The 25496-nt window shown below is 42.8% G+C and overlaps 1 protein-coding gene across 1 annotated transcript in view; it reads left to right on the top strand.

The window, feature by feature from the left end:
• Nucleotides 1-25496, top strand: part of grin2ba (glutamate receptor, ionotropic, N-methyl D-aspartate 2B, genome duplicate a) — a 75329-nt gene that overhangs the window by 43888 nt on the left and 5945 nt on the right. The window contains exons 5-13 of the mRNA XM_055223464.1: nt 7499-7613; nt 11534-11742; nt 12219-12390; nt 16137-16290; nt 16717-16842; nt 17920-18149; nt 18234-18394; nt 19576-19763; nt 22267-22505. Coding sequence (XP_055079439.1) covers nt 7499-7613; nt 11534-11742; nt 12219-12390; nt 16137-16290; nt 16717-16842; nt 17920-18149; nt 18234-18394; nt 19576-19763; nt 22267-22505 — 1594 coding nt within the window. The remainder of the gene's footprint in view (nt 1-7498; nt 7614-11533; nt 11743-12218; nt 12391-16136; nt 16291-16716; nt 16843-17919; nt 18150-18233; nt 18395-19575; nt 19764-22266; nt 22506-25496) is intronic.

Below are 25496 nucleotides of genomic sequence, written 5' to 3' on the forward strand. Positions count from 1 at the left end.
ATGAGTATCTGAGTATAATGAGTATAATGAGTATCTGAGTATAATGAGTATCTGAGTATTATGAGTATAATGAGTATCTGAGTATAATGAGTATCTGAGTATAATGAGTATCTGAGTATAATGAGTATAATGAGTATCTGAGTATTATGAGTATAATGAGTATCTGAGTATAATGAGTATCTGAGTATAATGAGTATAATGAGTATCTGAGTATAATGAGTATCTGAGTATAATGAGTATCTGAGTATAATGAGTATAATGAGTATCTGAGTATAATGAGTATCTGAGTATTATGAGTATAATGAGTATCTGAGTATAATGAGTATCTGAGTATAATGAGTATCTGAGTATAATGAGTATAATGAGTATCTGAGTATTATGAGTATAATGAGTATCTGAGTATAATGAGTATCTGAGTATAATGAGTATAATGAGTATCTGAGTATAATGAGTATCTGAGTATAATGAGTATCTGAGTATAATGAGTATAATGAGTATCTGAGTATAATGAGTATCTGAGTATTATGAGTATAATGAGTATCTGAGTATAATGAGTATCTGAGTATAATGAGTATCTGAGTATAATGAGTATAATGAGTATAATGAGTATCTGAGTATAATGAGTATCTGAGTATTATGAGTATAATGAGTATCTGAGTATAATGAGTATCTGAGTATAATGAGTATCTGAGTATCTGAGTATAATGAGTATCTGAGTATCTGAGTATAATGAGTATCTGAGTATAATGAGTATCTGAGTATGATGAGTATCTGAGTATAATGAGTATCTGAGTATGATGAGTATCTGAGTATAATGAGTATCTGAGTATAATGAGTATCTGAGTATGATGAGTATCTGAGTATAATGAGTATCTGAGTATAATGAGTATCTGAGTATAATGAGTATCTGAGTATAATGAGTATAATGAGTATCTGAGTATAATGAGTATCTGAGTATAATGAGTATCTGAGTATAATGAGTATCTGAGTATTATGAGTATAATGAGTATCTGAGTATAATGAGTATCTGAGTATAATAAGTATAATGAGTATCTGAGTATAATGAGTATCTGAGTATAATGAGTATCTGAGTATAATGAGTATCTGAGTATTATGAGTATAATGAGTATCTGAGTATAATGAGTATCTGAGTATAATGAGTATAATGAGTATCTGAGTATAATGAGTATCTGAGTATTATGAGTATAATGAGTATCTGAGTATAATGAGTATCTGAGTATAATGAGTATCTGAGTATCTGAGTATAATGAGTATCTGAGTATCTGAGTATAATGAGTATCTGAGTATAATGAGTATCTGAGTATGATGAGTATCTGAGTATAATGAGTATCTGAGTATGATGAGTATCTGAGTATAATGAGTATCTGAGTATAATGAGTATAATGAGTATCTGAGTATAATGAGTATCTGAGTATTATGAGTATAATGAGTATCTGAGTATAATGAGTATCTGAGTATGATGAGTATCTGAGTATAATGAGTATCTGAGTATGATGAGTATCTGAGTATAATGAGTATCTGAGTATAATGAGTATCTGAGTATAATGAGTATCTGAGTATGATGAGTATCTGAGTATAATGAGTATCTGAGTATAATGAGTATCTGAGTATAATGAGTATCTGAGTATAATGAGTATCTGAGTATAATGAGTATCTGAGTATAATGAGTATCTGAGTATAATGAGTATTTGAGTATAATGAGTATCTGAGTATAATGAGTATCTGAGTATAATGAGTATCTGAGTATAATGAGTATCTGAGTATAATGAGTATCTGAGTATAATGAGTATAATGAGTATCTGAGTATAATGAGTATCTGAGTATCTGAGTATAATGAGTATCTGAGTATAATGAGTATAATGAGTATCTGAGTATTATGAGGTATATGAGTATCTGAGTATAATGAGTATCTGAGTATAATGAGTATAATGAGTATCTGAGTATAATGAGTATCTGAGTATCTGAGTATAATGAGTATCTGAGTATAATGAGTATAATGAGTATCTGAGTATAATGAGTATCTGAGTATTATGAGTATAATGAGTATCTGAGTATAATGAGTATCTGAGTATAATGAGTATCTGAGTATAATGAGTATAATGAGTATAATGAGTATCTGAGTATAATGAGTATCTGAGTATTATGAGTATAATGAGTATCTGAGTATAATGAGTATCTGAGTATAATGAGTATCTGAGTATCTGAGTATAATGAGTATCTGAGTATCTGAGTATAATGAGTATCTGAGTATAATGAGTATCTGAGTATGATGAGTATCTGAGTATAATGAGTATCTGAGTATGATGAGTATCTGAGTATAATGAGTATCTGAGTATAATGAGTATCTGAGTATGATGAGTATCTGAGTATAATGAGTATCTGAGTATAATGAGTATCTGAGTATAATGAGTATCTGAGTATAATGAGTATAATGAGTATCTGAGTATAATGAGTATCTGAGTATAATGAGTATCTGAGTATAATGAGTATCTGAGTATTATGAGTATAATGAGTATCTGAGTATAATGAGTATCTGAGTATAATAAGTATAATGAGTATCTGAGTATAATGAGTATCTGAGTATAATGAGTATCTGAGTATAATGAGTATCTGAGTATTATGAGTATAATGAGTATCTGAGTATAATGAGTATCTGAGTATAATGAGTATAATGAGTATCTGAGTATAATGAGTATCTGAGTATTATGAGTATAATGAGTATCTGAGTATAATGAGTATCTGAGTATAATGAGTATCTGAGTATCTGAGTATAATGAGTATCTGAGTATCTGAGTATAATGAGTATCTGAGTATAATGAGTATCTGAGTATGATGAGTATCTGAGTATAATGAGTATCTGAGTATGATGAGTATCTGAGTATAATGAGTATCTGAGTATAATGAGTATAATGAGTATCTGAGTATAATGAGTATCTGAGTATAATGAGTATCTGAGTATAATGAGTATCTGAGTATGATGAGTATCTGAGTATAATGAGTATCTGAGTATAATGAGTATAATGAGTATCTGAGTATAATGAGTATCTGAGTATTATGAGTATAATGAGTATCTGAGTATAATGAGTATCTGAGTATGATGAGTATCTGAGTATAATGAGTATCTGAGTATGATGAGTATCTGAGTATAATGAGTATCTGAGTATAATGAGTATAATGAGTATCTGAGTATAATGAGTATCTGAGTATAATGAGTATCTGAGTATGATGAGTATCTGAGTATAATGAGTATCTGAGTATAATGAGTATCTGAGTATAATGAGTATCTGAGTATAATGAGTATAATGAGTATCTGAGTATAATGAGTATCTGAGTATAATGAGTATCTGAGTATAATGAGTATTTGAGTATAATGAGTATCTGAGTATAATGAGTATCTGAGTATAATGAGTATCTGAGTATAATGAGTATCTGAGTATAATGAGTCTTGTCTTTAGGATAAATCAAGTGTGAAATTTTAGTCTCATGACGAGGACAGGACCGACTGGGACAAAGGTCTGCAGAGACCAGGGACGTCCACGTGTGTGACTGAGCTTAACAGCAGTTTGACCTGAGTGTGTGTGTCTGTGTGTGTCTGTGTGTGTCTCTGTGTGTCTCTGTGTGTGTCTGTGTGTCTGTGTGTGTCTCTGTGTGTGTCTGTGTGTCTGTGTGTGTCTCTGTGTGTCTCTGTGTGTGTCTCTGTCTCTCTGTGTGTCTCTGTGTGTGAAAACCTACCTGTACCTGTGCAGAAGTCTGTGATTAGAAGTAGGTCAGGATCCTCCCTCTCTCACCCTCCCTCTCTCCCTCTCTCACCCTCCCGCTCTCTCTCTCTCACCCTCCCTCTCTCCCTCTCTCACCCTCCCTCTCTCACCCTCCCGCTCTCTCTCTCTCACCCTCCCCCTCTCCCCCTCCCTCTCTCCCCCTCCCTCTCTCCCCCTCTCTCACCCTCCCTCTCTCACCCTCTCACACCCTCCCCCTCCCTCTCTCCCTCTCTCCGCTCTTTTTCACACATCCTTTTATCTGTCACTAACTCTGAAGACTTTATTTATCCTCACACCTGCGTTTCTTCTACTTCTATTTTTATTGTTTTTCATCGTTTCCCCTTTGCTCTAAATCCCTCAGCTGTCAGTTTTCAAAATATTAGTTTTATTAGTTTTACTTTTCAGGCGTTTGGAATAACACAGAGTCTAATGTGTATTTAATGTGTTATAATCTGTATTAAATGTGGAGCTGTGCAGTTATTTGAATTTAAACTGAGATAAATGACACGTCTCAGCAAAAGACAAAACACAAAATAAAAATAAAATATAAAAGTGACTGATATTTGCGTCTGCTGTCGGACTCAGGATGCTCTCAAATCTGCTGGGTGCATATGTGAACATAAACTTGAACGTGCACCAAACTGACACTTCCCCCACACTCACACGTGAACCTGCGGCGCATGTGGTGCTGCTCCACGCCGCGGCTCCAGCGCCGCCATATGGGGCGTGTTATCATCACTGTATAGATTCTGTATCGTTACATCCATTAAATACATTGTGTGGTAATTGCTAAACAGTGTAATTCATGATTAACTCATATCAGGGTTAATTTATTAAAAACGGCTGTTCAATATTCACACGGCTCGTCCATTATTCACTCAGGACATGGTTCAGTTCTATCTGTGTCACGGACGGAGCAGGAAACTCTTTGAGTCGCTCTGATTTATGGCAGAAAGAGAAACACATTCACTTAAATGTATTTGCTGATGAATGTGCAGACGTCATGGAGCTGTGCCCGTACAGTCCGGTCCTCTGACCACAGTCCGGTCCTCTGACCACAGTCCGGTCCTCTGACCGCAGTCCGGTCCTCTGACCGCAGTCCGGTCCTCTGACCAGGTGGAGACGGCGGTGGCGGCGGCGGTGGTGTGAATGTTAAACACCAGCTGTGCTCTTCTGTACAGATGGAACCAAACAAAACTACACTGTGGCTTTGTGCCAGTGCGTCATGTGTGAAGTGTTCCTCACATGCAGCCTGCCTCCAGCCAGCGTCTCTGGGAATGCGTTTATTGGCTTCTCTAACACGGCGGGGAAGGCGGTGAAGTTGTCATGGAGTTGGGAACAGGGCACTTAGCACCAGATGCCCCGCCGGAGCCGCTCAGGAGGCTGTGAGGAGCCACACGAGCCTCGATACTGTACCAGACTGAAGAGCGCTAAGCACAGCTCTCATAATGTCCCTGTTCTGTTTCCCTTTGAATCCCACCTCTCTCCGCTCTCTCCCTCTGTGAGATTATCGTCGCCATGGCAACGCAGCTGATCAGTTGTGGCTGCCATGGCAACACACACATGCTTGTGTTTGTCTCCGGTCCCGCTGTCAGCATATGTACGAGGATGTCACAAACACATAAACAATGTTCCTCTGCTACGATCTCTTCTCCAGGAAAGATTAAAGACACTGCAGAGATTTAAAGTCTAATACGGCACATTCTGACTCCACTGTAAGGACACACTCTGCATCGCTCTGTGGAGGTGACTGAAAATTAAATTGTTTAATTCATTAAACAGAGGTTCAGAATTGAACAATGGGAAATGTTAAAAGAAAATTAGCACAACAAAAGAAACATGATGTTTGTTCCATTTTGTCACTGGATAATTTGATCTTTATTCAGAGACGGAGCAGAGACGGAGCGTTTAAAGATGGAGCGTTTAGAGCCGGGCGTTTGGGGCCGGGGCGTTTGGGGCCGGGGCGTTTGGGGCCGGGGCGTTTAGGGCCGGGGCGTTTAGAGCCGGAGCGTTTAGGGCCGGGGCGTTTGGGGCCGGGGTGTTTAAAGATGGAGCGTTTAGAGCCGGAGCGTTTAGGGCCGGGGCGTTTAGGGCCGGAGCAGAGCCGGGGCGTTTAGGGCCGGGGCGTTTAGGGCCGGGGCGTTTAGGGCCGGGCGTTTAGGGCGGGGGCGTTTGGGGCCGGGGCGTTTAGGGCCGGGGCGTTTGGGGCCGGGGCGTTTGGGGCCGGGGCGTTTAGGGCCGGGGCGTTTAGAGTTTGATCTGCTGATGCGACGTAAAACACATTTTTACAGCAGAAGAATCTTCACACACTGCACAAAGAGCTGGTCAAAATGAGGGCGGAGCTTAAATCCACACGACTTCACCCTGAACAGTTCTGGGGTTTTGAAGGTTCATTAACTCGTCGTATATGAAGTGCACCGCCACCAAGCGTTTCCATGGAAACAGCCACAGCGAGGGGGGGAGGGCAGCAGAGAGAGCGCACATGTGGTCTGTCACTGAAGACACACAGGTACACAACATACAGGTACACAACACACAACACACAGGTACACAACGTTCAACACAACACACAAGTACACTGTACGAGGCTGACAGGAACAACGCTCCGTCACACACACATCACGGCAGCTCCTCTCTTACACACACACTTCTCTCACACACACACACACATCACGGCGTCTTCTCTCTGACTCTGTTGTGTGTTCTACATTTGTGTGTTCTACATTTGTGTGCGTTCAAAGAGTCTAATTTGGGAGTGTAGTAGCAGCGTGTTTGTGTTTTTCTTGACTAAAGTCTCTTTCTCTGATGATAATGAGACGCACACACTCGATTCTCCACTGGCCTGAACTGAACAACTGTGTCGAGTTCAGTTTATGCAGCAAAACATTTTAACCAAAATCTATTCACAATATTTTATAATCTGTATTCAAAACATAAACGTTGTAAAATCCTATTATAGTCTCATTTATAATAAGCCTCACTGTTGTGTTTAATAATCTGTGGTTGGACTTAAGATCATGAGGAGTTTGTTTGTCACAGCCTCAGATTAAAATGATAAATGTTTATATAATAACAAAAATAATAGATCTGTAGTAACACAAAATAAAACTACTCCAGAGAGAAGTTACAACCTCTGGAGTAGTTTGTACAGGTACATGAGGCAGTTACACGTTCTCTCGTACCTGAGGCAGTTACAAGTTCTCTCGTACCTGAGGCAGTTACATGTTCTCCCTTTGAGGTAGTTTTTAGAGGGACCTGTTCACTTACACGTTCTCTTTGGGTTTGTTTTTACATTTACCTGAGGCAGTTACACGTTCTCTCGTACCTGAGTCACTTACACGTTCTCTTGTTTTCGCAGGTACCTGAGTAAGTTACACGTTCTCTCTTTGGGTTTGTTTTTACAGGTACCTGAGTCAACTCTTGGCGTTTGTTTTCGCTAGTACCTGAGTCATTTACACGTTCTCTCGTTCCTGAGTCACTTACACATTCTCTCTTTCCTGACGCAGTTACACATTCTCTCTTTCCTGAGGCAGTTACACGTTCTCTCGTTCCTGAGTCACTTACACGTTCTCTCGTTCCTGAGTCACTTACACGTTCTCTTGTACCTGAGGCAGCTACACGTTCTCTCGTACCTGAGGCAGCTACACGTTCTCTCATTCCTGAGTCACTTACACGTTCTCTCGTTCCTGAGTCACTTACACGTTCTCTTGTTTTCGCAGGTACCTGATGAATGTGACGTTCGAGGGGCGTAATCTGTCGTTCAGTGAGGACGGATACCAGATGCACCCTAAGCTGGTCATCATTCTGCTCAACAAGGAGCGACAGTGGGACAGGGTGAGACCACGAGACGTCCACACATTTATCTGTTTGTATTTTTACTCTGGATGACGTATAAAAACACTCAAAACACTGCCCTGTTCAACCAAATCCTTTTTAACCCTTGTTGTTTTCTTAATTTCACGCTAGTATTTGTATTTATCTTATTACTTTGTACCTTTATCCGTCTTGTCATAGATATTTACCAAACTTAAACGTTTTAGGTAAAATATGTCAAAATATGGATGAGATATTATCAGGCTGAGGGAGGTGCCCTTGAGCAGGACGACAGCTGAGCCGAGTAACACGACGCCGAGATGCGCCGTTCGTTTTGAGAAAGTCCACACAGATTTTCAAAACGTTTGTGAGAAAAGGTTTTATGGCTGTGGAAAGTTTGCCCGTCTTAAATTAAATCAGTAGCTCTCAAAGAAACGACCGTGTACCAATAATGGACCTATTATGGAGCGGTAATAGAACGGGCTGTTTTAGATTATAATTTGTACCGCGCTGTTTACCTCGCTGCTTTCACTGGAAATCGAACATATATATTTTTTATTCTTATACATGGAATTAATGAACAATCTGTATTATTCAGTTATTTCAAAATGACAAAGACGCTCTTGAGACATGTCCTCCCCTCCTCCTTTCCCTCGTCTTTACTCCTAGTATTTCCGTCTCTAATCTAAATTCTGTCCTCTGAATCGGGGGACAAGGTGAACGTCTCCCGTCCCGACTCCCTTCGTCCTTTCTGTTCCTCTTCTTTTCTCCTCTCTCATCCCCCGGTTCTCTCACTCATGTTTAATTCTCAGTTTGACTCGTGCTGCAAAAGATACCGAAGTGTTATGTCCACGCCGTTGTGTCCAGTCCTGTTTAGTCCCCCGCAGGCTGGTTTGAGGTCTAAATCCCTTTTTTTTTTTTTGTCATCTTCTGCTCCTTCGTTCTCTTTCTTCGCTCTGTCCTTCACTCAGCCCGGCTCTCAGATAGAACAAGGCCCCATTGTGCCCCCGGGGATACACAGTGTTAGCTTGTCCACTCCGGTTTGTTCGCACGCCCCGGAGCGGAGTGTGTGTGCGCGTTTGCATATTTAAAGACCGCGCAGGCCTTATTTTACACGCCGGGCCCCGCCTCCCGTTACACGAGCGGGTCCAATTCGCTGATGGTCCGGGTCTTCGTCGTCCAGCAGCTGCAAAACAAAGTGACCGGTGGATTCTGGAGCGAGACAAAAAGTGAATTTCTACGTCACATGAGAATTAAAGTTTTCAGGGGATGAATAGTGACCCTTAGTGACCAGTAATGATTCTGAGGAACAAGAGACAAAAAAGAAAGTCTCCACCTGGATTTAACTGAGCGAATAAGTACGAGTCAGGTCTATGTTCAGCAGAGTGAGGTCAGCTGACACCTGAATAAACTGAATGACCAGGTTATTACATCAGGGGAGTTTTGGGCAGATTCCAAGATGAAAATGACACGATTCAACGAGATTAAAGTGTGAAAGAGAGAGACAGAGAGAGAGGGAGAAGAAGGGAGAGGGAGAGAGAGAAGCAGAGAGAGAGACAGGGAGAGAGGGAGAAGAAGGGAGAGGAAGGGAGGGAGACAGAGAGAGAGGGAGAAGAAGGGAGAGGAAGGGAGGGAGAGAAGCAGAGAGAGAGAAAGAGAGAGGGAGAGGGAGGGAGAGGCAGGGAGGGAGAGAGAGAGGGAGAAGCAGAAAGAGAGAGACACAAAGAGAGAGATGCACAGAGAGAGAGAGAGACATGGAAGCAGAGAGGGAAAGAGAGAAGGAGAAGAAGGGAGAGAAAGGGAGAGGGGCGAGAGAAAGAGAAGCAGAGAGAGAGATGGAGAGAAAGAGAGAGAGAGAGACAGGGAGAAACAGAGGCAGGGAGAGAGATGTACAGAGTGAGAAAGAGAAGCAGAGAGAGAGAAGCAGAAAGAGAGAGACACAAAGAGAGAGACACAAAGAGAGAGATGCACAGAGAGAGAGAGAGAGAGAGAGAGGAAGAGATAGAGGGAGAGAGAGAGAAATGGAAGCAGAGAGAGAGAGGGAAAGAGAGAAGGAGAGAGGGAGGCAGAGGGAGAAAGAGAAGAAGGGAGAGAAAGGGAGGCTGAGGGGGGGAGAGGGGAGAGAGAAAGAGAAGCAGAGAGAGAGACAGAGGGAGAGAGAGCAAGAGAGAGAGAAAGCAAAAGGGAGAGAGAAAGCAGAGAAAGAGAGAGGGAGAAACAGAAACAGGGCTAGAGATGTACAGAGAGAGAAAGAGGGAGAGGAAGGGAGAGAGAAATGGAAGCAGAGAGGGAGGGAGGAGAGGGAGGCAGAGCGAGAAAGAGAAGCAGAGAGAGGGAGAAGCAGAAAGAGAGAGACACAAAGAGAGAGATGCACAGAGAGAGACACAGAGACGTCATTTTCACACATGGATCGTCCACCACAGAGTCCAGACCTTAACCCCAGTGAGAATCTTTGTGCTGAAGCTTTGAGCAGCGTCAGACTCGACCATCATCAATGAAACAGGAGAAACATTAAAGCAACAACTGGATGGAAATAAATCTGTGACGATGGAGAAGACGGAACAACCAAATATTTTTTTTGGTGGCGACTTCTTTTTTGTCCAGGCAGTGTAAATTTCTAGCACGATACATAAAATGGCTTCGATAGTGACCGACTTAGACCAGGTTTTGACGCAGTGGAATCATTATTCTTATTATAGAAAGTCGATTCAAAGATGAGCACATATTTTTATTCAGTACTAGTGTCACTGATGATTCTCCTGATCACAAAACAGTTAAAAGACTCGAGTATTTGACAAACAAAATACACATTAATCTAAACTCAGTGCAGCAGTGAATCATTTACACGACGTCGGTGTGCGCGCATTTAGAAATAAAATCGAAACTCTTACTACCTCTTAACCAAACTCTCTCTAAAGTTTATCTCAAATTAAAATGCCCTGAAGAACACTTTTCTAATTTAGCTGCTTCTTCACTTCAACTTTGAGAAGCTGCGGACTTGCATTAGCGGCGGTTCAGAGAGGAGGCTGGAGGCATCGTGGCGTCTCTCTCCTAATGAGAACCACTGTACTCTAAGTGATGCCTTACAGCTAATACTATAATGTACCAAAGCCCGCTATTACCGTGTGTTTTAATGGACATATAAAGCACCGCTATTAGTCAGTGAAAAGGACGGACCAAACATGACGCCTGACACCACGAGGAGGAGACGTTTTAGATTTAAGAGTGGGTTTGTCTCATTCATTTGGCCACAAGGAGTCTTCACGTGCTTCTGTGACCTCGCAATTGATGGTTTTCCGAGTGGAGTTTGCGTGTTCTTGGGGGGATTTGGTCTCGTTTTCCTTTATAACTTAAGACCAGAGCAGCGCGGGTTCAATCCTTCCACTGGGTTCGATCACAGGACGGGCCAAACGCTGAGAAGATCGAAGAAAAAAAATGGTGTTTTGAGTGTTTTCGTTCCTCTTACAATTTTCTCGTTTTCATTTTTCTCGTGTCCTTCTAGTTAACCTTGCTTCCCGTAACTAATAATCAAGATTATACTAAAAATCTGAGAGCTGCTGTTGTGGAATTTCTAATAGTAGAAACCTTAGAAAATATAAAATCAACAGAGAAGTCGTCTTGAATCAAAAGTTAGATTTGTTGAATTAGTTGTGCGTGATCGTCAAAGAGCTGTTGTCTCTAATCGCGTCGTCTCACCCTCAGCTTTATACCATTAAAAACAATCGTACTCGTTTAGTCTAGTCCAAGTCGCTCAAGGTCGCTGGACACATCGTCTCGTCGGCTAACGGACAAGCGTAATAACAGATAGTATCACTAAGGTTAGGTCAAACAAATCCATTAACAACACAACTAAAGACTCGGGATAACATCGCTTCCTGTTAACCAAGCCTGTTTCTTTATTTCCCTGCTCATAACGTCGTCTGTCCTACTTTCCTCGGCAGGTGGGTAAGTGGGAAAACGGCTCTCTGTCCATGAAATACCATGTGTGGCCTCGCTATGAACTGTACGGGGGAGCGGCGACCAGGGAGGATGACCACCTGTCCATCGTGACATTGGAGGAGGCTCCGTTTGTCATCGTAGAGGACGTGGATCCGCTCAGTGGCACCTGCATGAGGAACACCGTGCCCTGTCGCAAGCAGGTCAAAGGACTGTAAGGCTCTCTACTACTCCGACTCTTTTGTATGTTTTATGTACATGAGTTTGTGTTGATTCTCTTTGTTTACACATCTCGTTTTATGTGCTTTTAGTTCTATATCAATCTAAAACAGTCTCCAGTCTGTTAATCAACATTCTGTCGCGCTGGAAGTTGAATCTTGGACTTTTTTAACGCTCAAATGTAGTGTTGACTTGTGCGTTTAAGGTTATCACGTTGTCAGAATCTTTCACTGACCCACGTCTATTTAAAAGTGCAGAAGCGAACACCTGGCAAGTGCAATATGGTCCGCGATGACGCTAATGTCCCACGGCAGCTCGGACAGAGCCAGGAGCCCAATGAGCTCACACCTCATCAGCGCCAGAGTGACAGCGCCCCCTCTCGCCAAATCACCAGCGCAATTAACGCCAGGGGTCATTTCAGACAGGAGCCGCTACTTAAACGATTATCTGTCTGTCTCTGTGTCTGCGCAGCAACGGGACCAAGGAGCTGGGCATCTACATCAAGCGCTGCTGTAAGGGATTCTGCATCGACATCCTCAAGAAGATCGCCAAGACCGTCAAGTTCACCTACGACCTTTACCTGGTCACAAACGGCAAACACGGAAAGAAGATCAATGGGACGTGGAACGGGATGGTGGGAGAGGTGAGGACACGGGGGACGGGTTCACTGATCTATTTATCGTGTTTTGTTTTGTTTGTTGGCAAGAAACGGGTAAAAAAAAATGAGAAAAAAATCAAAATGAAACTGACTGCTTCGCTGATTTCGCCTATTGCGGGTTATTTTTAGAACGTAATAAACGAGGGGACACTGTACACACTGGATTTGGTAATGCTGCATCACCGTTTTGGCGCAAATTAAGAAACTAAAATTGAAAACGCTGCTGTAAACTGGTTGTTTAGGCCATAGTTCAGGACGTACATCTTTCACACGGAGCTTTGTTTAGTTCTATCTTTAGTTTCCACAGAGGCTGAAGCCTGAAGGGTTGATTTCCTCTTTGAAATGTGTTTTCGTACCTTGAATTATGAGCTTTTTTTCCGGGTCAAGCCTCTGCCCGGCAGGTTGAACACTCGTGTCGTCCGGGCTAAGCGCCTCACCCCGGGCCTCACTCAGCTGTGACATTAGGATCCTGAACATTCTGTAATGGCCACAGTTCTGCAGGTGCGCCGCCTGTCAGCTCTCATGCTTCAGCCGCCGCCGCCCGCTCGCCGTCTGACTTTGGCCATTTGTTAATGAAGGGAAAGACAAACAGATCAATAGAACCCCAAAGGTCACGAGGTGGACAGGCTCTCCGTCCATCCTCCTGTGGACGAGGAGGAATAACCTTCAAATATCCCACACATTATACCAGAGAAATATTTAATGTACACGAGCATTTCATATGTTACATCACGTCTTCATGTCCGTCGGCCCGCGGTCCGTCGGCCCGCGGTCCGTCGGCCCGCAGTCCACGCTGGAGAGGGCGGGTTTATAATGACGTTTATAATAATGTTTATAGTAAAATCAGGCTAAAAGTTTATCAATGTCATTCTCTTCCTTCTCCAAAGGGTGAAACGTCAGTAATGACAACGACAACAATAACAACAACAATAACAACAACGACAACAACAATGACAACAACGACGACAATGGACAACAACGACAATGACAATAACTACAACAACGACAACAATAACGACAACGACGACAATGATGACGACAACAACCATAATAATAATAATAATAATAATAATAATAATAATAATAATAATAATAATAATAATAATAATAATAATAATAATAATAGCAGGAGGTTGGCGTTGTCTAAGTTGGTGTTTGGGACCATCATATTTAAACAGTCCTCTGTTCAAAGTGCAGATAGGAGACTGTTGTAATGTACTTTTCTTTCAAACCTTCTCCACTTTGCTCCGTTTCTGCTGTAACTGGATCAGCTCACGTCTTTGTGGGTTTGGAAGTGGGCCAGGGCTCAGTCTCTTGATGGAGTCGGACGTAGACTCACCAAACCTCTGCGGAGCGCTCAGTGAGGTCACATGACTCTGAAATGTCCCGCTGACCTGCGCTGGACGTCTCCAAACAAAACAATTAGAGGCAGTAGACTTGATTACATAGATTCCACATCACTGACAGAGGCTCATAAAGACATTCCAGCCGCGAACGCACAAACTCTCACTCTCAATAACACCCACGTGGGTCACTTTCACAGCGCTGCAAGAACAAGGTGTGGGAGGGAGCTGGAGCGAGCCAAACTCAGAGAGAGGAAGTGAGTGCACTGCTGGACGGACTCGCTGGACGGACTCGCTGGCTTTTCCCGGAGAGACGTTCACTCACTCACTCACATTACAGTCCTACAGAACAAACACAGAGCTGAAAATACCTCCACACACCATCTGAAAACCTCAAGTGCACCGGGGCTCATACACACTCACGCAAAGCTCCTGTCCCACTTCTTCCACATGGTCTCGGCTCCTAAATTTGGGGCTAAAAATACCACATTTACAGGTAGAAGAAGGAGGGGGCAGGTAAAGGAGCAGGAGAGTCTATTTGGAGCAGTCGTGACCCACTGCAGTGACCCATTTTCTTCCTCCTTATTCTGTCGTTATTCTGTGTCCACTTCAACTTCTCTGGGATGGACTCACGTTGCTTCCAGCTGCTTTTTTTGCTCTTCATTTTCTAATTTTTTTCTGCCAGAAACTCAATTCAATCGTCAAACCCCTTTAAGAGAAATGAAATTGACGCCTGTGACAATTTCAAGATGCAAAATATAAAAAATCTGGTTACGTTTTTAGTGTTTTTAACCTAATTCTACTCACATTTACTGTTAAAAACTAAATAAAACTTTGCTTAGAAGTTAAAATTTCTCTCCAGCTTTTGAAAAACTTGTCTCTTTTGTCCATTTTACAGTTTGTGAAAGAGTAAGACGAGTTAATCAAAGCGAGGGAGCGAGTCCAACTGTCGTATTTGTAAAACTTTGAGGAAAATCACAAAAATGAAGCAGTAAAAAATTACCCTGAGACAAGAAACTGTCACCGAAAATTTGAGTTTAGTGAGATCTAATTTTGACTGAAGATTCTAACTAAAAAACAGCGCCACCTCAAAATCAAAGGGGCAGAGCCTTTTTTCATGGTGGACACTTTAAACTAAAAAGGTACATGAAGCATTTCGAGACAAAAAAAAAGTTTATTATGACCACATCCTGAAGCTCACAGGGCGTCGGCCATTTTGGGTCAAACTTGAGATGTTTAAAATCTCGTCTTTGTACTTTAACGAACTGTCCTAGAGTTTTGATCCGACATAATCCAAACTACGGCAGCATCAGGACAGGTCTGGGCTCAAAGGGAAGTTAAAAAATGTGAGCAAAAAAGGACCACACCTTATTTTAAACATGAAGGAATCGAAATATCCAGATGTGCCTCTCAAACTTTAATGAACTTGTCCGAAAGGTTTTATCTGACGGACTCCAAACCATCACCAGGACATATGTGGAATAAAAAGGTTGTTAAAAGAATCAACATGAACCTCAGACTGTGGTCATGACGAGATCTTAACGAAGCGGCCATTTAGAAAAACATAAAAATCAGTAAAACATCAGATTTAAACAGACCCAATTGTGTATTTGGATAATCTGGACATGATGATGTGGGCTTTGAGTTGATATCTTTAAAAATGACTCTTCAGCGCCCCCTATAAAGTCATAATGGAAGGAAAAAATGTTTTTGTCATAGACTGAAGACATTCGGTGCACCCCCTGTATGTGATTCTGAACAAAATCCCAATGAAGACCTCACATCTGCAGACAGGGAAGTAAAATCATTTAGTTTGTTGTAAATCAATGAAATTTTGTACTTTGTTCTCTATGTGGCCGAGTGAAAAAGTCAAAAGGTGAACATTTTCAATCAAAATATGCAACATGTACAAACTCTAACCTCACACTTTAACAAACTTGACGTTGGTCTTTTTATCTGACAAAGTCCAGACTGAAGCAGCGTCATCAGGACATATCAGGGATAGAAAGTTGTTAAAACACTTTCCATAAGTCTCAGGGTGTGGTCATAACGAGCTCTTAATGAAGCTCGAAAACATAAAAATCCTTGTAACTTTTGCAAACATTGTCGGCTTCAGACAGACCCAATGCAGCATTTGTGTATTTGATGACTTGGACATAATGATGCATGAATTAAACTTCCATCTTTATCTCCAGTGCCCCCTGCAAAGTAATAATGGGATGGATCCATTTATCTCCAAAGTGACAGCTGCAGTTTTGAATCACGTTAATCATGAAAGGCGTTTCCCGGGTGGCACACTTCCCTCTGAAGCTCTTCTGCGGTTTTAAGGGTCGCAGGGCCCTTTATCACTGCTTGCAGCTTTAATTTTCTTGTTTCTGTGAATTGTAGGTGGTGGTAAAGAACGCACACATGGCTGTGGGCTCCTTAACCATCAATGAAGAGAGGTCAGAGGTCATAGACTTCTCCGTGCCCTTCATTGAGACGGGCATCAGCGTGATGGTCTCCCGGAGCAACGGCACAGTGTCTCCTTCAGCGTTCTTAGGTGGGGACTGTCCCTCTGAGCGCAGGAGGGGGGCGCTAGAGGGGCTCAGGCTCAGACTCTTTAAAGATTCACCACATCCATAAAACGTGCGTTTGTCGTGTTGTGAATGTGTGACATGCGGTTTGATGGCAGTTAGACGCTCGCTCTGCTGTATTTCACTTCCAGAGGGGCACTTGAGTACACAAAAATATGCTCTGCTCCACGTATTTATTCACTTTTTGTCTCTGTGCCCTCTGCTCTTACATTTCCCACTCCTACTCATTTTCTCTCACTCGTCCTTCCTCTCCTCAATCTGCTGCACAGTATTTGCATATTTCATATTTCTCTAACTTTCTTTTTTGGTTCTCTTTCTCTTGTTTCTTCTCCCTCTCCATGTCGTCTGTTCTTCGTGTGTGCGGCGCCCTCGCGGTGTGCGGCGCCCTCCAGAGCCCTTCAGTGCTGATGTGTGGGTGATGATGTTCGTGATGCTGCTGCTGGTGTCGGCGGTGGCTGTGTTTGTGTTCGAGTACTTCAGCCCCGTGGGCTACAACCGCTGTCTGGCTGATGGTCGAGGTGAGCTCCACTCTCACGCGCCGTCACAGTTACCTGCTGCTGAAGTAAAAGTACACGTCCCACAGCGGCCGTGTACTCATCATTACATCATACGACACTTTCCAACGTCCTCTGAACATCAGCTGCAGATCTGTGTTTCTCAGGTCCACTGCACAGAACTGCGAGATGTTTCCTGTGTTTTTATCTCCTATTTTACAAATAAGTCATGTTCATTAAAGTCTCCGTGCCATAATAAGGACACTTCTGTCTCTTGAGTGAAATATGCTGTTTGCAGTGAGCTGTGAGCCATAAAACAAACTGTAGTACGTCAGTGGGCGGCTCAGTTCTTAAGCAGAAGTGCGGTGTGAGTAATGTTGCGGAAGGCGCAGGTACAGGCTGATTGCAGATTAATGCTTTTGTCCTTAACGTACTTTTGAGTTGCTTTAGAGTTTTTCATTCACAACGATTAGCAGAGACCGTGTGCAATCACCGAGCGCCTCATTCAGACTGTCCTCCTCCACATCAGCCTCTGTTATTCACAGGTGTCTCTAAACACACAGCTCGTACAGACTTTCTTAATAACACTATTTGCATTTATTTCCATGTTTCCTTAAATCACACGTCAGCCCTGACAGCCCAGTTCTGGTGATGTGTTGGATCTGTGCAGCCAAAAAGATACGAAACGAAGGGAAATAAAAAGGGAAAATCACTGTCTTCCCGCTGCTCCGTCTCTGATGTGGCTAAATATAACCATGTCGATCTTATTTCATTTCCCTCTTCCTTCATCACGTCCTGGAACAAATGTGCTCTTCCTCGTGTCTTTGGTGTTTTAATTCCTGTGGCGCTGGAGCTGTTGGAGTTCCAGATTTTTTATTTTTGCACTTACAATTAATAAAAATTTAAAAAAAAAGTATATTATAGTTTCACTTAGAGGCTGGAGATGTGGTAAAGCCGAGTTTCAAAGAACAAACACTTATGTTACGTCCTCCCACACAGGCCCGTTTCTCTCGTACCCACACACTTATTGTTCTTATTGAGAGGTGCTGCGTCGCTGTGCTGCTGTTCGTGGAGTCTAACACTGTCCTGTCCTTCTCTCAGAGCCGCACGGTCCGTCCTTCACCATCGGAAAGGCCATTTGGCTTCTGTGGGGTCTGGTCTTCAACAACTCTGTCCCGGTGCAAAACCCTAAAGGCACCACCAGTAAGATCATGGTGTCCGTGTGGGCCTTCTTCGCTGTCATCTTCTTGGCCTCGTACACTGCCAATCTGGCTGCGTTCATGATCCAGGAGGAGTACGTGGACCAGGTGACCGGTCTGTCCGACAAAAAGGTAACGACGAACGCTCGGCCTTTTCGTTTTTAACAGCACGGCGCAGTAACGTGGATTTTTAACGTGGATTTTCCTGTTATTTAGTTTCAGAGCCCCAATGACTTCTCACCCCCATTCCGGTTTGGCACGGTCCCCAACGGCAGCACCGAGAGGAACATCAGGAACAACTATCCTGAGATGCACTCGTACATGACCAAGTTTCACCAGAGGAACGTGAACGAGGCGCTGCAGAGTCTGAAGGCCGGGTACGAGCTCCTGTATAAAGCACAGTCTGATTTAAACGCAGGAACATGAACCCACCACGTCCGGGCGGTGCGTCTGTAGCCTCTTCTCCTCTGGGACGGTTTGGTTCGGCCGTGTTGGGTCCGTCTGCTGCGGCTCGCTCCTGCTCTGTTGTGTTTCGATGCTCCGGGTCCATTCGCAAAAAGACGTTTAGTAATTCACAGTTTGTTGCACTGAGACGTGGGTAAAACTAGTGTAAAGTAAATATAAAATGACTTCTGGTTCATTTATTTCACTTCTTCTCCTCTCTGGAAGCTGGTGGGACTCCCTAAAACCTCGGCGTTTCATCCGGGGCTGGACTTCTATTTTAATCGTGGCAACCCCCTTTTAAACAGTGTTTTCCTCTTCACCAGTGCTGCCAAAAAAACAGACTTTTTTACAAGACACAGCTTAATTTAGACCTCAGCCAATAACAAAAACACATCCAGCTTTTCTTTGACTTTCCATTGATCCATCAGGGCGGCACCATTTTCCCCCAAACACAGTAATAACAGTCACTTTGAAGTGGTTATGTTCACAAATACTCACAAATCCAGATTTCTGACAACATGTTTTGTATAATTTGGTTAAGTGTGGAGCTTTGGGACAGGTTTACTGAGGTTTGGCAGAGAAGAGCTGTAATTTAAAAAAAACAAGTGATAAATAAAGGTATTAACTGTATTTAACAGATTAAAAATACTGCTGATGTTGCCGAACCTTAATATTTGTTGTAATTACATCTGCTGATTATGAAACTCTCCGTGGAAAACTCTGCACGCTGCTGTTAGTTTGATTTGACTGACAGGAAACGAAATGCAGAGACTTTAGTCCCCTCCAGAGTCCAGACCCTCAAACAGCACGGCACAGTTCACTTTACACAGAAGAGACACTTTTGGGCCGTACCAGTCCAGTCCAAACTGAACCAGAGGAAACGAGGCTCATGGAAACCTTAAAACGGGTCTGAACTATTCTCTCTCTACTACAGTTTCATCAACTTTTCCTCTCAGTTGTGCTCCAGCTCCAGCCTTTGGCAAACGGAGCGGAAGTCTATTACACTTATCAGCAGCTTAGCACTATTTAGCAAGTTAATTGGACCGGTGAAGCTGCGATGTCGTGCTTCTAAATGGTAATTAATTGTAACCTATATTTTCTCTTTTTTCATCAGCAAACTAGACGCCTTCATTTACGACGCCGCCGTCCTGAACTACATGGCCGGCAGAGACGAGGGCTGTAAACTGGTGACCATCGGCAGCGGGTACATCTTTGCCACGACGGGATACGGCATCGCTATTCAGAAAGAGTCGCTCTGGAAAAGACATGTGGACCTGGCCATTCTGCAGCTGTTTGGAGATGGTGAGAAGCTCCGTCTTTTACTGTTTTAAATGAATGCACCTGTAAAACATCTACGCTCCCCTCTGCACGTGTGATAAATGTATAATCTGTCACAGAAGCGTCTCACGTCTGAAGCAGGTGCATTGTCTAAACACATTTAATTAGTCCTCTGGCTCCATTTTAAAAAGACAACGTTTACAGCTGTCGTGGAAAGTTCCGTCGCTTCGTTTGTGTTTCTAGGAGCTCGTTTGGAGACAGTGTGGAGTTGTAATGTGATGTTGGATCGTGTTGTTGGGGCAGATACTTCATGATAGAAATGGCCTTTTATGGGAGAACGTCCAGGCTCTCCAGGGCTTGTTCTTTTCAAACGCACTTCTTTCCTGTCATCTTGAGTAGCAATATTAATGAATCTGAGAGCGAGCGACCAGTGAAATGTGCTGGAGCCAAACACTATTCACTTTATGTGAGAGTCTTAATTATACACAAATGTCACTGCTGACACCTCTGTTTCCACAGCCGTGTGGCGTAATATCCCATTTTAATATACACTACATGACAACCAAGACAGGACAATGCAATCGAAGTTTGATGAGCTGTAACTAGTTTAGTTGGGTCTGATCCAGTGTGTTTGAGCATCCAGAACCACGGGCCCTCAGGGGCCCACTATACTGCGTCCCAGTTAGGGGTGCCAGCATAGCTCCTGGTGCATTTTGACACCGTGAATATGGGTCAGCCTCTGGCATGTGCTGTGTGAAACAGACACAAATGTTGCACCATTTTATTTATATCAGCCTACATAGAGAACACTAATGAAGAACTGAGAGGAACATACAACATACAAACATACAACATACAACATACAACATACAAACATACAACATACAAACATACAACATACAACATACAACATACAAACATACAACATACAAACATACAACATACAACATACAACATACAACATACAAACATACAACATACAACATACAACATACAACATACAAACATACAACATATAACATACAACATACAACATACAAACATCACTATTATGTCACTACAGAAGCCTCAGCAGCTTTGACACAAACACACGTCGTGTCTCAACGATCTCAGGACGTCAATGTCACATGGACACGCCTCAACACGTCCTGTTGTCCTAGAAAGTCCACACAAAGTCCACACAAAGTCCACACAAAGTCCACACAAAGTCCACACAAAGTCCACACAAAGTCCACACAAAGTCCACACAAAGTCCACACAAAGTCCACACAAAGTCCACACAAAGTCCACACTCACAGGCACGAAGGAAAATACTCTACAAAACCTCTGTGTTATGTGATAAATAAAACAGAGACAGTCCAGCTCTGTCTGTAGCTTCTGATTTTAGATTTGATGCTTCTTGAGGCTTTAACTTGTTGCAGTAGGTCTTGTTCCAGTAGGTCTTGTTCCAGTAGGTCTTGTTCCAGTAGGTCTTGTTCCAGTAGGTCTCTGTTCGTACCAAAGCGTCGTCGCCACAGTCGGGCTTGTTCCAGTAGGTCTTGTTCCAGTAGGTCTTGTTCCAGTAGGTCTTGTTGCAGTAGGTCTTGTTGCAGTAGGTCTTGTTCCACACTCGGGCTGATGTGCAAACACAGCAGCAGACTGGATGATTAATTAAGCGGCGTCTGTCCTGCACCGGTCGGCTTTGATAGAGAGTGGACTGTGATGAAACTGAAGGTGACCCACAAAGAGCGGACCGGCTCGGGGACCGGCTCGGGGACCGGCTCGGGGACCGGCTCGGGGACCGGCTCGGGGACCGGCTCGGGGACCGGCTCGGGGACCGGCTCGGGGACCGGCTCGGGGACCGGCTCGGGGACCGGCCTTCTGCGCGGCTCCTCCTCCTCGCACATTCCTCATACCGTGTTCTGTGGCACAAATGGCGGCAAATAGGATCGATGTAATTAACATTTGACCAGTGGCGTGTGTGTCTCTTCCTGTTCTGCTTCTCCTCGGCAAATATCACCCCTGCTCCTTCCCGTCTGTGCGCCTCCTTCTCCCTCGTCTTGCATCATTCTCTCTGTGTCCTCCAGTTCCATCTTTTATTACATCATTCTCCTCACTCCTCTTAAAGTTTATGTCTTAACAGCCTTTAATTCAATCCCTCTGTAACGTGAAGCTCGTCGTTGTCGTTGTTCTGCTTTGTTTTGATTAACTCCAGAGGCTGATGTTGTTTCTGTTGGTCGGTTTCTGTCGTGTTTTCTCATAAGACTGTAGGATTTATGGAAAAAGCTCAAAAATACGATTTAAATTTCAACTTTAAAGTCTGTTAAAAGTCGCGTTTTATTGGGCTACACTACATTTAAGCCTCAAACTCTTTTCTTCTCCGTCTTTTCACCAAGAGAAATGTCTAGACTCGTGATAAAATGTGTGATATCGATACTATTTCTATGCCACATCACTCGTTTCTGTTTAAATCTCAGAGCTGAAACAGTTTGTAAGTTGTGTTTGTCTCTTTTTTGTCGTTGCTGATGGTTCGTTTCTCTCCTTTTAGGTGAGATGGAGGAGCTGGAATCCTTGTGGCTGACTGGAATCTGCCACCACGAGAAGAACGAGGTGATGTCGAGCCAGCTGGACGTGGACAACATGGCTGGAGTGTTCTACATGTTGGGCGCTGCCATGGCTCTGTCGCTCATCACATTCATCTGCGAGCACTGGTTCTACTGGCAGCTGCGCTTCTGCTTCATGGGCGTGTGTTCAGGACAGCCGGGATTCGTCTTCTCTATAAGCAGGGTGAGAACGGAACTTCATCTCGCTTCATTCACAATCCTCATCCGGGTGTTATTGTTTTTTATTAATGGACTTTTTGAAGGCGTCCAGTGACACGTCCCCGATAAATCATCCACTGTGTTTTAAGAATAGTACGTCCCAATATCAGGACAATGACCAGGGTTGGACAATTTGTACACAAAGTAATTCAGAGAGCTATACAGAACAAGAAAGACATTAAAATCACACAAATCAAAATGGAAATAATCACAAATAATCATCATAAAATTAACATTAACTTCCTGGTTCTAGACCTGAGCACAGGACACGTGTGTGAAGTACTTCCTGGTTCTAGTCCTGACCCGAGCAGCAGTGTTCTGGATGTTCTGGATGTTCTGGATGTTCTGGATGTTCTGGATGTTCTGGATGTTCTGGATGTTCTGTTCTGTCTTAACCTCCTGAGACCTGGTGTCCTCATCTGTGGACAACACATTTTGGGTTTTTTAGGCCACAGTGCAAATTTTTAAAAGAACAGCAACAAGAACATGTTCAAGGGAATATTTATTTATTTATTTATTTATTTATATTTATTTATTTTTATTTATTTATTTGTTTTTATTTTTTTATTTTTTGTATGTATTTTATTTTTTTTATTTTTTGTATGTATTTTTTATGTTGTTTTTTTTTTTTTTTTTAATTTAATTTGTATTTTTATTTAAAGGCATATGTCTTCCTGCTCCTGTCAGCAGCACAAATGAGACACATTGTTCCAAGAGGCACAATTGTTTCTCATTTTGTTTTTTACACAAAATGTCTGTGTTCAAGCTCTTAATAGTTTTTGCAAATAAAGTCCTGCAGGAGCTCGGGTCTCAGGAGGTTAAGTCTCGTTTGGAGAGTCCAGTGATCAGGACGTTACAGTCGTCTAACCTACTGGACACAAACGCAGGATAAGTCTGAGTCTGTTTTTTTTAGGTGGTAAAAAGCTGCAGATGTTATTGATTTGATGTGACTAATTAAATTACCACTAATTAAACTAAACTAAACTAATAAAAATCCTCTAAAATACACCCCAGCTGCTTTTAGAGTAAAAAAAAAAGCTCTATTTGTCCAGAAAATCACCAGAGTTACAAGTTATTCTCCTCCGCAGAGCTCAAAAGCACCACAGAGGAATCACAAGCACAGAACTGTCCCTTCACACGACAACTGCGACATAACGACGTGTCCAAACAGCACGATTAGCAAACGCGCTGATCTCAGAGTACTACAAACATGAGCACGCCGAAGCACTGATACACGCGTAAAACCAGAGCAGAGCCGCTAAACGGATATTCAATTATCTGCACTTATGATAAGAAGCGTGAGGAAGAATCTGCATATTTCCTCATGTGTTGAAACAGTGAGTCCTCCCCATGTGCCAGCGCTGAACCGTTACGACCAGAAAAGCCTTTACGGCCGCCTAACGCTGCTTCTGATGGGTCATTTTTACGGCCAATCAGCTTCTGTAAAACCTCGTCAACGTCTGGTTTACTTCACAAAACAAAGGAAAAAGTTTACAGCTCCAGAATGAAACGAGAGAGTTTGACGTGACGGAGACCTGCAGCAAAACACAAAACAGTAAAAATAACAGATTACACAGAGGAAAGAGTCGTTACTTAGATCATTCGTTACTTCCAAAATGATACAATATTGAGACTTTTCGTGGATAAAATAGATAAAGTAAATGTTTCTCCAGACGTTTCCCTGTGAGTGAAATATTCTATTAGCTGAACATTGTAAACAAAACGGTAAAAACACAAGATAAGTTTAATTTCTTCTTCTGCTGACCTAAAAAATGTTCATCTAAACGACGTCTCCATCGTTAACTCACCTTCACGATTCCTACTTGACATTTTCCGCTTCCCTGCTCTTGAATGCTTTGTTCTGCAGCGCTGTTAAAGTCCACTCGTAAAGACAAACCGCCTCCTTTTGTTTTGACACTTAACCAGGCTTTCCTTTGTGTCAGGAGGGTAAATATTTACAAAATGTTGAGCCGAAATCAATATTTCACTCAACAGAAGTGAAGCACAGGACTGGAGCGGGTAGATTACTGGATCCCGGGAGACCAAAGTCACCCAGAGGTATTTGATTTGCATTCCAATTGTTTTGACATGGCTCCGGTGTAATTCACTGTGGCTCTGAAGGTGAACCGCTGCGGGCCAGAGCACGTGGCTAATTTACAGCGCAGAGTCACACCGCGCTCGCACTCTCCTATAACACTTGATATGCTGCCTCCTTCTCCACAGAGCGAGGCTACGGCGGAAAACCCAGACTCACACGTCCCGTCTCCAGCGCAATATTCTGCTCCACTGCCCAACTTTGATTATTTCTGTGGTGTTAATTTTATGCCGCCTTGTTTACGCCTGTGTCCTCGGCTCATTTGTGTGAAAGATGCATAAAATATCGGTCGGTGAAATGTCAGCTGACTTTTCATTCCCGCAGACAGGCTCGGGTTTTGTTGCTTTTGATTATTACATCATTAGAATATGTACGGCCCGGTTCCAGCCGTAATTATGCTTTGTGCAACATTCAGTGAACGCTCTCATTTACTCAAATGACTTTTGTCTTTACAACAATGTGACAGCGGCGTGTGTGGAGCGGTGCAATCCTGTTATTCAGTATGTTAAAATATTCAGAGAAGGTTCATTATCATAGAACCTGGAGCGAGAGATGGACCTGGGACAACAACAAACGCTCCGGCTTTGTGTAACGCTTAGCCCAGAATTCAAACACAGTATAAGAGTTATTTTAGTCTTTAAAATGTCACGATTCACCTTTGCACTGTAGGACTGAGGACGTATTGATCAATCATGATTTTCAGTTCAGTTTTATTTAATCGAACTATCAAATTCCAGCCACAATTGACTCTTCATCTCCTGCTTTTCCTGACAGAGGTTTGGCTGAGTCCTGGAGTCCAGAAAACAAACCTGTCCAATGTTTTTTTTAATAAAGAAATGAGTCTGAATCTCTGCGTTTTCA

This window comes from Periophthalmus magnuspinnatus, chromosome 8 (genome assembly GCF_009829125.3).
Source record: "Periophthalmus magnuspinnatus isolate fPerMag1 chromosome 8, fPerMag1.2.pri, whole genome shotgun sequence".
NCBI lineage: Eukaryota > Metazoa > Chordata > Actinopteri > Gobiiformes > Gobiidae > Periophthalmus > Periophthalmus magnuspinnatus.